This window comes from Littorina saxatilis, linkage group LG17 (genome assembly GCF_037325665.1).
Source record: "Littorina saxatilis isolate snail1 linkage group LG17, US_GU_Lsax_2.0, whole genome shotgun sequence".
In the NCBI taxonomy this organism is placed as follows: Eukaryota; Metazoa; Mollusca; class Gastropoda; order Littorinimorpha; family Littorinidae; genus Littorina; species Littorina saxatilis.
In genome coordinates, this window is record NC_090261.1 from 22,389,353 (window position 1) to 22,403,747 (window position 14,395).

A 14,395-nucleotide genomic window follows, 5' to 3' on the forward strand; every position below is an offset into this window, starting at 1 on the left:
CGGTTCACATTACCATACCTGAACACAACTTGCAACATTTACACACACATACGCACTTGAATACACACACACACACACACACACACACACACAAACTTTTGATCAAGACATTTGTTTATTCATCTCAAACATTCTGGATTGGGGCATAAGATATTTTGTTGGAGTTTCAGCACATGCTGCATCCCAAGTTTGTCACTGTGCCTTGATGAAGATCAGGTTTCACAAACTCAAGCAATGTTTCAATGCGACTGTCAAATATCTCAGATCCAGATGAAACTCATGCCCAGATAAGGAGCCTGAACACACACACACACACACACACGCACACACACACACAGTCATACATGATTAACATATGGAAGAGAAAATAGGGGAAACACATGATAACAGGACACGGGTAATAACAGTACAAATACAACCCTCACCTACTGTATTTGTTGGATTAATTTGTTTTCATAATTGTAGCATATTTTAAATGTAAGTGAGAGATTTAGCACAAGATGACATACAGTGAAACACCCTTTTAAGATCTCCAAAAACCTGAGAAAATTAGGTCTTAAAAACAGGGGCGGATCTGGGTTTTGAAAGGGGGGGGTGCAAAGTTCTTTTTTGTTGTTTTTTGTATCTTATCAGCGAAGGCGCAAAGCGCCGAACCGATGGCGCGAAGCGCCGAGCATGCTAGGGGGGTCCGGGGGCATGCCCCCCCGGAATTTTTTTTTAAAAAGGAAGCAAAATTGTGCAATCTGAGCGTGTAAAGTGCTATTTTCAGGTGATACATTTTTCTTCTTTTTTTTTTTTCTTCTTTTTTTGTCCCGCTGGGGGGGGGGTGCAATTGCACCCATTGCACCCCCCCCAGATCCGCCCCTGTAAAAAAGGAGGTAAATTTACAGATGTTATGAACAGAAAGTATTAAAAAAGTAAGGTCTTAAATTGGGGGGGTCTTAAACAGAGGGTTCCACTGTATCAGCAAGTCACAGTCAACTCTCACTCTTGTTATCAAAGCAAAAGCTATGGTGTTCCACTAGGAACCCTTACCAGTGTACAGCAGCACTTTGCGTGCCTTTAAAGTCTGACATAGTAAATGCACATACTTTCTCCTACTTCTGGCACATTTGCTTTTGGATGTCAGACCTGGGAACCCCTGTCTTGCACTTGGAGTATTCTCAAGCAAACTTGGTGTATTTTCATAAAAATGAGCGTACTCCACACAGCGTTTGAACATCCATGATTCCAACATGCTTTACACGCGTCCGTCGCACCGTTAATAAAAATACAGGATCGGCTTCGGGATGCGCTTGTGAAGAAAAGTAGTGTGGGAATTTTTCTCGTCGTATTTTTTTCTCCACTGACTGTACTGATCGTATTCTGGACAATCATGCGTACAAAATACGGCCAAATCGTATGGGTTCCCAGGTCTGAGAGGTGTTCCTCCTATGCAGAATAAAGCTCCCCTACTTACAAAAGAATCATCCATTAATTACCAAACTCATTGGTACTACAATGAAGTAACAGTATCATCCTTGGTGCTGGAACTTTCTTTTGCTAAACACATGTATAATGTCATTTCTCAGTCAACAGCATCTTTCTCCATTCTGTCACTCTTCGTTATCTTGATGTTCACATTGAATTGTCAATCACCATCACAGAGCAAGCACACACACAAAATTCACTCATGTCCATCTTCCTAGCTTTCCCCATTTGTTGGTGCCGTTTCTTTTGCCATCTGTTTGCGTCGCGAGGCGAAGGTGGTGGTTTGTTGTAGTATCCGTTTTTCTCTCACTCGCAGCTGTAGCGCCATGAGAAGGGAGTAAGGTAGGTTTGACTGCTGAAGTTGAACCTCATCCTCCTGTTCACAAGAAAATGACATGTGACAAAGTCAAAAACATTTCTCTGTCCTTTGTTTAATGACAAATGTAGCATGCATAGGATACTTGAAACTATTTTGAGAGGGAGAAAGGGCGAATGTTCACCCACAGACTTGCACATGGACACAGATACAGACAGACAGACAGACAGACAGACACACACACACACAACACACCCAGATTTGCACACAAACACAAATAAAGACAGAGGGAGAAAGGGCGAATGTGCACCCACAGACTTGCACATGGACACAGATACAGACAGACAGACACACACACACACACACACATAGAACCCTAAAACCGAAATAGACAAAGACAAACACACTACACACCCAGATTTGCACACGAACAGACAGACAGACACACACACATGACCCAAAAACCAAAATAGACAAAAGGTGCACACACACACACACACTAGGAGGGAAACCCAAAGGCTAGGAACTCAAGACACAGACACATGCACAAAGCCAGCATGCATGCATGACTATACGTCAGAAAACAAAATATACCAGCCATTCCACCTCTGTGTGTTGCACACTCCACAACAAATGAATAAGCCACGCTACACTGAACATATATCAACGGATGGGACTGGAGCAGAACTGAAAAAGTTTACTGGGGCATGCCCCCCTCCCCCCCCCCTCCTTCTAGGTAGCCTCCTGAAGCTGAAAAAATCTATAATTTGTACATCAAAAATGGGGTTTTTCACATGTTTTACATCAACAGAAAAAAGACATATGTTTACATGGCTTTGGGTACTTCTTCTTCTTCTTCGTTCATGGGCTGAAACTCCCACATGCACTCATGTTTTTGCACGAGAGGATTTTTTGGTGTATGTTCGTTTTTACACCACCATTAAGGCAGCCATACGCCAATTCCATTCTTGCGTATCCTTATGATCTCCACACACAAACCTGAGCAGTGGTGGGGTAGGCCTTGAGGAGGAGAGTGGCACGCGTCTCCAGGAATGCCCACAACTTGCCCTCATTGTCAGGGGACACAGGGTTCTCCAGTTCCATCAGCTTCTCCAGTGTCTCCTTCTTCACATCCCCACTGTATGTGCTCTTCAGAGTGTCTGCAACAGTCACGGGCAAGGTGAGTGTTAACAAGTTTCAACTGAAATATCTCAAAAGAAGAAGAAAGAAAATATCTTAGAAGAAATAATCAGAGAATTCACAGTTAGCTCTAATGGCCATTTTGGGTCTCATCATTACTCTGCTTCAACATATTAGTTTAATTTTGTTTTTAATTGTCGCACTATGTATTTGTCTGAGAAATCTGAAAAAATCTGGTCTTAAAGATAAAAGGGAGGGAATCTTAAAATGGAGGAAAATTTACTGACATTATGAACAGAAATGTGAAAAACCAAAATACTAAAACAAGGAAAGCCTTAAAAAAAAAAAGGGTCATAAAGTGAGGAGGGTGTGTGTGTGTGTGTGTGTGTGTGTGTGTGTTCCACAGTACCTTCGTCCATGCTGAAGACTCTCAGGAAAGCCAGCAGTTCTCCGTCCACAGGGCACTCTCCACAGTGAAGGTAGAAGGAGCGAGACCTGTACAAATGTCAAAGCTTATGTAGATATCATCGAAAAAAGAACAAATTCTTGTAAATGTGGCCTCCCAAAACTTGATTCCCTGTTTATTACAGTCAACCAGACTAAGTTTGTGACTTGGTGGTAAATCCATAACTCTGCATTGTCATTTGTCTCTCAATTCAAGTACTGGTCATATAAGCAGTAAAATTCATTTCCCTAAGGTGTGTGCTTCTTATGCATTCGTTTAGCTTGTCAGATTCATGAACAGTAAGATTGTATTTCACGCATATTTAACAAAAGACCAACAGACGTTTGGTAAAGGTACACACACACACAAGTTGTGCACAATCCTCCAAAGACTTCATGGGGTTGTTTATATGGCAGAGGTAAAAGTACACACACACACAAGTTGTGCACAATCCTCCAAAGACTTCATGGGGTTGTTTATATGGCAGAGGTAAAGGTACACACACACACAAGTTGTGCACAATCCTCCAAAGACTTCATGGGGTTGTTTATATGGCAGAGGTAAAGGTACACACACACACAAGTTGTGCACAATCCTCCAAAGACTTCATGGGGTTGTTTATATGGCAGAGGTAAAGGTACACACACACACACAAGTTGTGCACAATCCTCCAAAGACTTCATGGGGTTGTTTATATGGCAGAGGTAAAGGTACACACACACACAAGTTGTGCACAATCCTCCAAAGACTTCATGGGGTTGTTTATACGGCAGAGGTAAAGGTACACACACACACAAGTTGTGCACAATCCTCCAAAGACTTCATGGGGTTGTTTATACGGCAGAGGTAAAAGAGCAATGAGGAATGAAACAGAAAAAGTCAGGAAGACCACTGTGTAGAAAATATACCTTGAGGTGTGTTGGCACAAACAAAATGCTCAAATAATTGTGGATGATCAAATCGTCCATCAGAAACTTACGCTTGAAGAGAAATCTTCCCCAACACTTCTGACTTGGCCTCACATAGTGGGTCTCCTTTACTGATCCCTGAAGGAAAAGACAAAGAAAGAAAAAACAAAATGATGTAAACTACTCAAACTGTATGATATGTCAGAATACACTAAAGCTGTAACTGCTAGTTTCTGTAATAGTGAAATGCAGGGATGGCCAAATCATCCGCCTGATCGCCAGGGTCGAGTAACAATTTGGCCGGGCTAGTAGAAACCGCCTGGTAACTCGCCCGGCTGGCCAGTGAAAATGCTGGTCCAATGCAACACTTTAGGTTGTAATATAGAGTTTCAAAGCCATATAAACACGGCAGTGCAACTGTGGTATGTACTGGGCCAGCGAAATTTCTGGCGGGCTAGTCACTTTCTTATTGCGAGTTAAAATTTTGAGATTTGGCCATCCCTGAAAATGGAACTATAAATAATATTTATTTATTAAATTTTATAAGTTTTATCCCTTACTCTCCTTCACACTGTTCAAGCAGAAAACACCTTCATTATTTTATCAACCACAATGCATCTTTCTCCTACATTTAACCTGCGGGGCATTGGTGTTACTTTTTTTCTCTCAAGACTAAGGGGCAGAAAGTAATAGCCTGTTTCAGATTCACACAAGTAGAAAACAAAAGAACATGTAACAGTAACTTGCCTAGTTTTAGACACAGCCTGTCATGTTCATTTTCAGGATAGACAAATCCATTGTGTACCAGGAATTCTCCGTTCGACCGAGGTCCGTAGAACATGAATATCTGAAACAAAGTATTAAGCTTTAGAAAAAGTAGGTGATGATTTCTCAGAAATAACAGTCTAGGAGTGCACAAGGGCATTATTAAACGCAAGTTATCAACAACAATTACAATCGTTCTCCAAAAGCTGATGTTAAAAAAATTAATTTTGGGAAACAGTTCCAGGGATGTAACTCGGTAATAGTGTAACCCTTCGATTAATTTGTCTTCTTTCTTTTCTTTATTTGGTGTTTAACATCGTTTTCAATCACGAAGGTTATATCGCAACGGGGAAAGGGGGGAGATGGGATAGAGCCACTTGTCAATTGTTTCTTGTGCACAAAAGCACTAATCAAAAATTTGCTCCAGGGGCTTGCAACGCAGTACAATGTATTACCTTGCTGGGAGAATGCAAGTTTCCAGTACAAAGGACTTAACATTTCTTACATACTGCTTGACTAAAATCTTTACAAAAATTGACTATATTCTATACAAGAAACACTTAACAAGGGTAAAAAGAGAAACAGAATCCGTAAGTCGCCTCTTACGACATGCTGGGGAGCATCGGGTAAATTCTTCCCCCTAACCCGCAGGGGGGAGATTAATTTGATCTTCCATATACCTACTCAGAAGATTTGGAATTAACAAAGTGGAAGAAAATACAAGTAAAGGTTCAGAAAAAAACAAGGAAAATTGAACAAAGTTTTTACAAAAAAATGTGCTTGCTATGCGATGCGAACCCAACCAGGTTAGCAGTCAAGCGCTCTACCAACCACATTAACGGAGCGAATGTTGGCAGCCTTATGTTCGGTTCTAACAACACACACTCACAACAACAACCATAAGAAACCAACAAATAAACAACATCATCAGAGTCATTGATACCTGGTTTCCAGCAGTCACATCTTCCTGAGCATAACAAAGACTGCAGTTGCTTTCTGTGTCAAAGTCTGTCGTGTACTGAAAACAAGATTACCAGAAAAATAATTAGTTTCAATTAATTAATAAAATTAGTTCAATTTTCATCTCATCATCTAAGACCCCTGTATACACACCGTCCAAATAAAATAATGGTAATATATTAATCATTGGCTGCACTCCCGAACTAAAGAAATCAATTTTACCATACTAACAAATTTATAGGAAATCTTAACGAATTAGCTTAAGCCTCCCCAGAGAGGAAATACATTTCATCACGGAGGAACACCATAAAATCATTTAAACAATGCCCGAGAAACAAATAGGTTTCTTTTTCAACGTACCACTCCATTAGCATGGTTGCACATATCCCACAGTAGAATAAGACCATAGGTTTTCAACATACCACCCCATTAGCATGATTGCACATATCCTACAGTGGAATAAGACCATAGGTTTCAACGTACCACTCCATTAGCATGATTGCACATATCCCACAGTGGAATAAGATCATAGGTTTTCAACGTACCACTCCTTTAGCATGGTTGCACATATCCCACAGTGGAATAAGACCATAGGTTTTCAACATACCACCCCATTAGCATGATTGCACATATCCTACAGTGGAATAAGACCATAGGTTTCAACGTACCACTCCATTAGGCAATTAGCATGATTGCACATATCCCACAGTGGAATAAGACCATAGGTTTTCAACGTACCACTCCATTAGCATGATTGCACATATCCCACAGTGGAATAAGACCATAGGTTTTCAACGTACCACTCCATTAGCATGATTGCACATATCCTACAGTGGAATAAGACCATAGGTTTCAACGTACCACTCCATTAGCATGATTGCACATATCCCACAGTGGAATAAGATCATAGGTTTTCAACGTACCACTCCATTAGGCAATTAGCATGATTGCACATATCCCACAGTGGAATAAGACCATAGGTTTTCAACGTACCACTCCATTAGCATGATTGCACATATCCCACAGTGGAATAAGACCATAGGTTTTCTTGCTGGGGTCGTCTTGTTTTGGTATGAGATTCTGTCTTGTCATCACTGTGGAAACTGCCCATCTGTTCCAGGAAAAGATGCATGTATATATATATACATATGGTCATTAAATCACATCATGAAATGGGATAAATAAATAACAAAAGTATTAACAGCAGCAGGAGAAAATAAGAACTTGGATTGCCTATATATATCTCTTAAATGGCACAGACCCCCAGAAGCCAACAGTCTTTATTCTGCTTACAACAAGGAAAGCATAAGAAAAGAAAAAAACACACACAAAAACTAAAACCAAAACCACAAATGACAAAACAAAAAACAAAAAAACAAAAACGCACAAAATTGAAATCTTGCAGACACCAGACTGATGTCAAACAGGCAACACAACCAGCATAGCAACACAACCGTCACTCCTAGTTAGGCTAGTAGAATCTATTTTTGCACAAAATACAAGCATGAGCAGTAGGAAGAACACTTTGTTGTTGCTGTTGTTATTGTACAGGCCTTTTTCAAAACTAACCTGTAGTCATCAAAGGTGAAGTTCTCACTGATGTGCAGCTTGGAAGCAGAGGGGTGTTTCTGCAGCAACCGGTAGAAGTAAGCGTACTGTCGAGCAATGCTCCGATACTGAGTGATTGAGTTACCTGCATGACAATATGTGTCTCTCAGGTGACATTTTGTGAAGAAAAGATGATAGGAAAAAGCAGTGAAATTTATAGCTCTGAGTAAGATTGAGAGACCTGCATGCAAAGTTTGTTGTGTACATCATGCTGATTAAAGTACAGTATTTCAGAAGTGTTTATTTTTTAAATTCTATCTTAAAATTGCTCAAAATACGCCTGTGTTTATATATAAAGGCCTCTGTAAAAATGCAAAAGTAATTAAGGTCATAAAATCATTCATGTCTGGAGTAAGATAATGAAAAAATGGACACAAAAAAATTCTGTCTTTGGGGTTTAGATCACATACACACTCTTTCTGCATCGCTGTCTGCTTACAAGGAAAGCATAAGGCATAGAAAGTCTAATTAAGTTACAAAAAACTCTGTACACACTAAAAACTGTGAAAATCAAAGTTGTCCAACGCACTGGACTTTCATACCAAGGGTAGGTGAACCCTTCAGGTGCTGAAGCTCCTCTGGAGAGAAGTAGAGTGGTGTGCTGTAGCTGGATGGCAGAGCATCTGGTACAATCGGAAAAACAGACAAATCTCAGTAAAACATTGGCCATACAAATCAGAGCTACACTGTCTCTGAAACTTGCATAAAAATATAGTGTTCTCACTCCACCTTTTTTTTAAAAAGTAATACTTCTCATGATCAGAGGTTGTTGCCTCCCACAGACGTGAGACCGCCTTTCTTACTTTTTCTGGCTCATGAAATGGGTAACAAACTTTAAACATCACACACTATATTCTAAATTTGGGTGTGCTTACTTGAATAAAAAATAATAATGAGGATATTTTATGGCGCCAATCCTAATACAGTTCCCAGCGCCTGAATAAAGTCATAAAGTTGAAATCCTGTTGAACACAAACACACACACACACACACACACAGGTTGCAATCAAAATCCCAGGAGTAAGGCCTGAAATACTTACCCAAGTACGGTTTCCAGAAAGAGTCCGGTGATTTGAGCTCCACCAACAGGTGTATAGCCAAGGTGACATTGGGCATCACCTGTAGAATTTTGTCCTCCTTCATCAGCTCACCTGTAACATCAAAATACAGTTCATTTCAGTGCACTGCAATACAGTGGAACTCTATTTCAAAAGCTCCTGATTTAAGATCCCCCCTCCCTACCCCCCCTGTAAAGACCTTGCTTGTTCAGATTTTCTGATCACACCCCTCTGTAAATTCACCTAAATTTTAAGACCTGTTTTTTTCTAAGAATTTTAGCGGTCTTTAATGGGGATAGCACTGCATATGAGCTGCAGAACAAGCTTACCATGCAAATACTTCCTCACCTGTAAAGTGTAATAGTGCTTCTGTCATGTGATAAACAACCCCAAAGCACCCTGCTACAAATAGTAAATAAACTATATTCATGCTGCCTAAAAATGATATAATTCACAGTTAGAATGATGATTACCCTCTTTATTTTTTTCAAAATATTACAGTAAAGTAGCCACTTGCTTGAGACAACAGCACTGCACTTTCAGGAACTGTTAAACTTAAATCAACAGACGAAATAAATGTACACAGTATCTTCTGTTCAAAGACAAGTGAAACAAGGTTATAATATGTTTCTGTGTAGCAAACACCCACTCTGAAGTGTACCTTTTTAAATTTTAAAGAATATCAGAGAATAAGAAAAACCCTCTGCTCACCGAGTGGAGATTTCAAGGCTGAATCCACCGTCATCATTACAGATCTGGGAATTTTCACAATGAGATCTGTTTCCTGAAAACGTAAAAACGTTTGGGATGATAGAAAAGAAAAAGAAAAAAAGTTGGGGTGGCGGAGAATCATTACAGGTTTCAAACTGACAGGAGAGTTGATTGACATTTACTGCAAGAGACAAGATAACAAGACGGATAATTAAAAAAATATCTATTCAATTTGTTTCACCTTTATATCTTTAGTTGCCTTCAGGCCATGACCATAGCCAGAAAAGGAGTTGATTTCCACTGCAGATGTGTCCACACCGTTCTTGTGCAACCATTCCAAAAGAGCAGGAAAAGATTCCTCCCTGTTTGTTTCAGTAGGTTTTAGACCTAGAAAACCAGACCAGGATTATACACTGAGCAGGTTGCAAACCCATAAAACCACACCAAAATCATAGATTGTACTGTTCCCTACAGGTATATTACACTTCACGCCATGATAAAAAAGACAGCTCCATTGAAACAGTTACTAATATATGAAACAAAGCATGCTGCTGCGTTGTAAGCTTCTGTAATAAAAAACGCTTGCACTGGACCCGAGTACTCTTCAGACTGGCTCGCTCCCCCAGTATGAACGTTTTTGTCTTGTGCACGTTTAAGACCAAGTGATTGCTCTGTGTGAATTACAGGCATTCCCTTTGCTATATAACTACATTGCATGCGAGCCGAGGATGTGCGTGGTGACTGGCCTTTCTCTTTTATTTGATCACAGTGAAAAATATACTGCCGACCCTCTTCATAACTGGTGAACTGGTGGCCCACGAAGTTCTTTTACTGTCCTGGCTCGCGGATTCTTGCATTTATCACGCCCCAGGTAGTTTTACCAAATTCTTTAATGTAAAAAGAAGGTAAAAGACTGAAACATATGTAAACAAAGGAAACCATAAGAAAAAATACAAATTAATATGAAAAGAATCAAAACACAAAATCGCGACCTCTAAACCACCACAGTCGCGACCGAGCAACCAACGCTTGGTAGAAAATGGGGTACACAAAAAATCAAATTATTCAAACACACAACGCGCAAAGCCTGGCAAATCGTCACGCATGCGATACGCATGCTTTTTACGACGCTATATTTCTCGTCACTGTGTGACGCGTTCGGCTGTTTTATCAGCTCAATGGCTGGCTGTTGCTTCGTCTGAATTCGTCCCACCGCCAAGTCGTTTTTGTGGTTTATTTCGCATTTAGGTCCCAGGTAACATTATGAAGTTTTAATACGATCAATCGGACCTATTATCAAGTTAGTGTATCAACTTTTGAACGAACTGCGCCCAGTAGCTTCCCAGCAATAAGCTGTTAAGTGGAGAAACACACACACACACACACACACACGATTAAAGTCTGCTGAGCCCAAGTACTAGCGTACTCGGGGATAAATACCTGTTTCATTGTAGGGATGAATTTGCGTATGATACAATTGCAAAAATCTATGACGAGTGATACTTTAAATGTCCCGTGTTATTCTCCACCACAAATTCAGGATCAAAAACAAGTTGTAAACTGATATTAAGTTTTAATAAGAATAAAAAAGCTTGGGGTCAGATCTTGGTAAAACTTGCAAAGTAGTTATACCAAAGTGAGTAATAAAATAAGTTATGTGTGCAACAAAACTGAGATAAAATAATCTCATAAATCCTACCTGACTGAAGTTTGCGGATCTTTTCCACAAGACCATGGATCTCAGGGTAGTCTTCAAGTTCTTTGGCTCCTGAAGCTGGCGTCTTTGAACAGACTGGAGTCGGAAAAAACCCATCATGTTAGTTAGTGCCAGTAAGGCCAAATAAAAATATATGTTGGTTTAGGGTAACTCGACCGACCCTATTTTTTTCCCGCCGACCCTAAAACTTTCTAAAAAACCAAAAAAAAACTTGTGGCACATTTTGCAAACCATACCGAGACTAAGGGAAGTAACCTCCTTAAAAATCAAGTAAATTTAAGGGAAAAAAAGATGAAAAAAGCTGACCTACTGACCCTATCTTTTTTGGTCACGTTACCCTTAACCAACATATATTCTTATTTGGCCTAATAATACAGAGACGGTTGACTTCTACGGTAAGAAAGGTACAATGGTACCTGCGATGAAAGGACACCCTTGGGACCAGCACAAAGTGTCCCTACAGTGCAGGTGGCCTTTAATAACAGGTATATTTTGGTCTGGGTAATAGGCAAACGGTGTCCTTTCATGAGAGGTGTCCTTTTATCACCAGGGGCCTTACATTGCAGGTAAACCTGTAACCATATGAAAATGATGGAGGAACCTGAAGGAAATGTCTATAATACAGATGGAAAACGATGTACCTACAACATTTCATTCCACTGACTGTGTAAAATGAAACAGCTCTAGCATTTCACTTTTTCTTTTTCTTTTGCGTTTGCAGTAATTATAATTCAACCCTATATAAATATTAGAACTTTCATACGATGGTGAGTTGAGTGAATTAACCTTCCTCTCTTCCTGAACACATTTCACCTGGACATCCCCAAACCTAACCTATCCTATTAAACCAATTAATGACTGATAACAAATCAAGATATAAAAGTATTTACAAACTGAAGAAATACAGAAAAACAAATGCAATCTAACATATGATTTTGGTGAATCCTTTCATCAATTTCGACACCTCTTGTTGAATATAATTATCAACACAAGTTACAACCACGTACTATGTTAGCAAAACTGCTCTTGTTATTGCCTCGCCGACATCTTGCAAGCGAGTTACGTCGTGAAGATTTTGAGATACGATCATTATTTGTATTGTAAATGATTGTCTGTCTGTCTACTTAAATTTAAAAGACCTCTGAGTCAATGGTAAAATGTACCGGTTTTTTTTGGTCAACAATTAAACATTCCAATAACATACGTCCGTTCCTGTTTCTTTTATTCTGCTCTTGTGATTGTTTTGCTTTGTCTATAATTAAACACTTTATAAATAAACTTGACTTTTTTCATCTTATTTTTTTATTCACATAGCTGACAACAACTAGCTGACCATGAAGACTTACTCTCCAAGAGCTGTGTTACAAGTTCGTTGACTTCTCTCTTGGCAGACTTGGACAGTGTTGGTACAGGTTGAGCTTCTTTGTCTCCGCTGGCTGCAGGTGGGGCCGCCTTAGCGCCTCCTCCTCCTCCCTTCTTGTTCTTTCTCCCCATACCTCAGAGTTGTAATCCTACTCTAAAACAAGTAAAGCTTAATTTCTCCAGAAAAGAATGGGGAACATAAATAGATAACATGCCAGCCGGGTTATAAATTTGAATGCTAGTTGCTACTATTGTTAGTATTAAACAATGGTGACTGCACGTGAGAGGGAACAATAAAGAGACCAAAAAGCAATGTACTCACGTTAAAATGACGAACAAAGTTCGTTCCGTGTTCGTCACTATTGTTAGTGTTAATTAAGTTGGCAACATTTTCTTTCGCAAGAAATTTATTTCTATAAACTACTTAAAGTTACAATGAAATGATTCAAAAAAATTACTTCGTTGATGTGATGTACTTGCAAGCTGCTTGGGTGAATATTATTGGTCTGCTATAGTGTTTATGTTAGGCGCGTTTGATCGATCTGCGCGATCGCGCTGCGCGTTTGGTGGATCGATACAAAGAATACACGAATCGTTAAAACGCGCAGCTCTTATATACTTGCGCATTTGGACGATCCGTCTCACAAATCACCATCGTACTACGCACACACACGTCTGCTGGCAATGACCGGAAGTTATGACCGGAAGTAGGCCTAGCTATAAGTGTCTAAACAGTATGTGCGCGCGTGTGTGGGTGTGTGTGTGTCTGGGTGTGTATGTGTCTGGGTGTATGTAAGTGCATGTTTGTGTGTGTGTGTGCGCGCCGGTGTGTGTCTCTTAGGTGGTTCACAACCGTATTGAACTTTTCGCTTGACATCAAGCTTGATTTGGGACACATGGCTGATGTATCTGCCTCCACTGTGACTTGCAGTGTGTGCCTAAACCTCTCCATCATGTATCAGTTAAACGAATGAAGAGAGAATGAAGCAATCAAGAGAGAATGAAGCAATAAAACTAACTTGAGCCTGTGTGAATAGAGCTCAGCAGTAATCAAAAACAACAAAAAAGGAGCTGAATTGTAATCAAAAACGTTGTTGGGGTATATTTCGGAACATTCCTGTATTTGAAACTTTTCACTTCCGGCGTGCGATGTGTGTGTGTGGTAGGGACTTACTTTGTGACAGATCGTCCAAATGCGCAAGTATAAGAGCTGCGCGTTTTAACGATTCTTGTATTCTTTGTATCATAAGTTCTTTGCATCCACCAAACGCGCACACATCGATCGATGTGTGCGCGTTTGATCGATCCACCAAACGCGCAGCGCGATCGCGCGATCGCTCAAACGCGCCTAACATTTACAGGCAGTTTAATTGTGGGTATATAACTATAATAAGTTCTTTACTTTTACCCCTCCCCTTTGATTACTTTTAGCCCTCGGGTTAATCAAGATTGCTTCAATCCAATACCCTACCCAAAACGGCAACTTAAGATAATAATATTTAGCTTTTGGTGCACAAAATCAGAACAGGGTAATGTAATGTAAATGTGTAGCCTAACTCGGCCGTCTGCTTCATGACAGAAGCACTCGACCCTGCACATGATTATCACATCTGAGCTATCAAAACTAAAACGTGAACATTGTTTATGCAAGTGGAGTCAAATTTGGAAAATAAATCTGTCTGACACACAAGCTACTACTGAATCAAACAGTAAGATCATCATCAAACACTTCTTACTTGCAAAAATATCAAGGAAAGTTCGGCTTCCACACGGGCTTGCGCAAAACGTCATCAAAGCTAGTGATGCAATGTGGAAAGCCCAAATATGGTATGTCGTGAACAAATTCTATCGTAGTTTTTACAATATACGTTAAAACATACAAAGTAATCACAAATCTAGTCAATGCTAGAACGTCAAATATTGAGTTACGAAAAA

General features: G+C 39.9%; 1 protein-coding gene across 1 annotated transcript; it reads right to left on the reverse strand.

Annotated features, from left to right (window-relative positions):
- Positions 1–96: 96 nt before the first annotated feature.
- LOC138952512 (actin-histidine N-methyltransferase-like) lies at positions 97–14,284 on the reverse strand. Its single transcript, XM_070324199.1, has 15 exons — positions 14,197–14,284; positions 12,445–12,614; positions 11,081–11,173; positions 9,623–9,768; positions 9,382–9,454; positions 8,653–8,763; positions 8,155–8,235; positions 7,574–7,697; positions 6,998–7,115; positions 5,988–6,062; positions 5,027–5,126; positions 4,351–4,417; positions 3,336–3,421; positions 2,786–2,946; positions 97–1,846 (listed from the first exon to the last, which is right to left on the reverse strand). Exons 2-15 carry the CDS (start codon positions 12,590–12,592, stop codon positions 1,685–1,687), a joined length of 1,545 nt encoding a protein of 514 aa, XP_070180300.1. The 5' UTR covers positions 12,593–12,614; positions 14,197–14,284; the 3' UTR covers positions 97–1,684.
- Between the last annotated feature and the right edge of the window lie 111 nt (positions 14,285–14,395).

Excerpts from the sequence above, each read along its gene's own strand:
- LOC138952512 (XM_070324199.1), bottom strand. The coding sequence starts at position 12,592 with ATGGGGAGAAAGAACAAGAAGGGAGGAGGAGGAGGCGCTAAGGCGGCC. Across the intron at positions 7,698-8,154 it reads GAAGGGTTCACCTACCCTTG|GTAACTCAATCACTCAGTAT; the intron begins GTATGAAAGTCC and ends ATTGTCATGCAG. Across the intron at positions 1,847-2,785 it reads CCTACCCCACCACTGCTCAG|GAGGATGAGGTTCAACTTCA; the intron begins GTTTGTGTGTGG and ends TCTTGTGAACAG.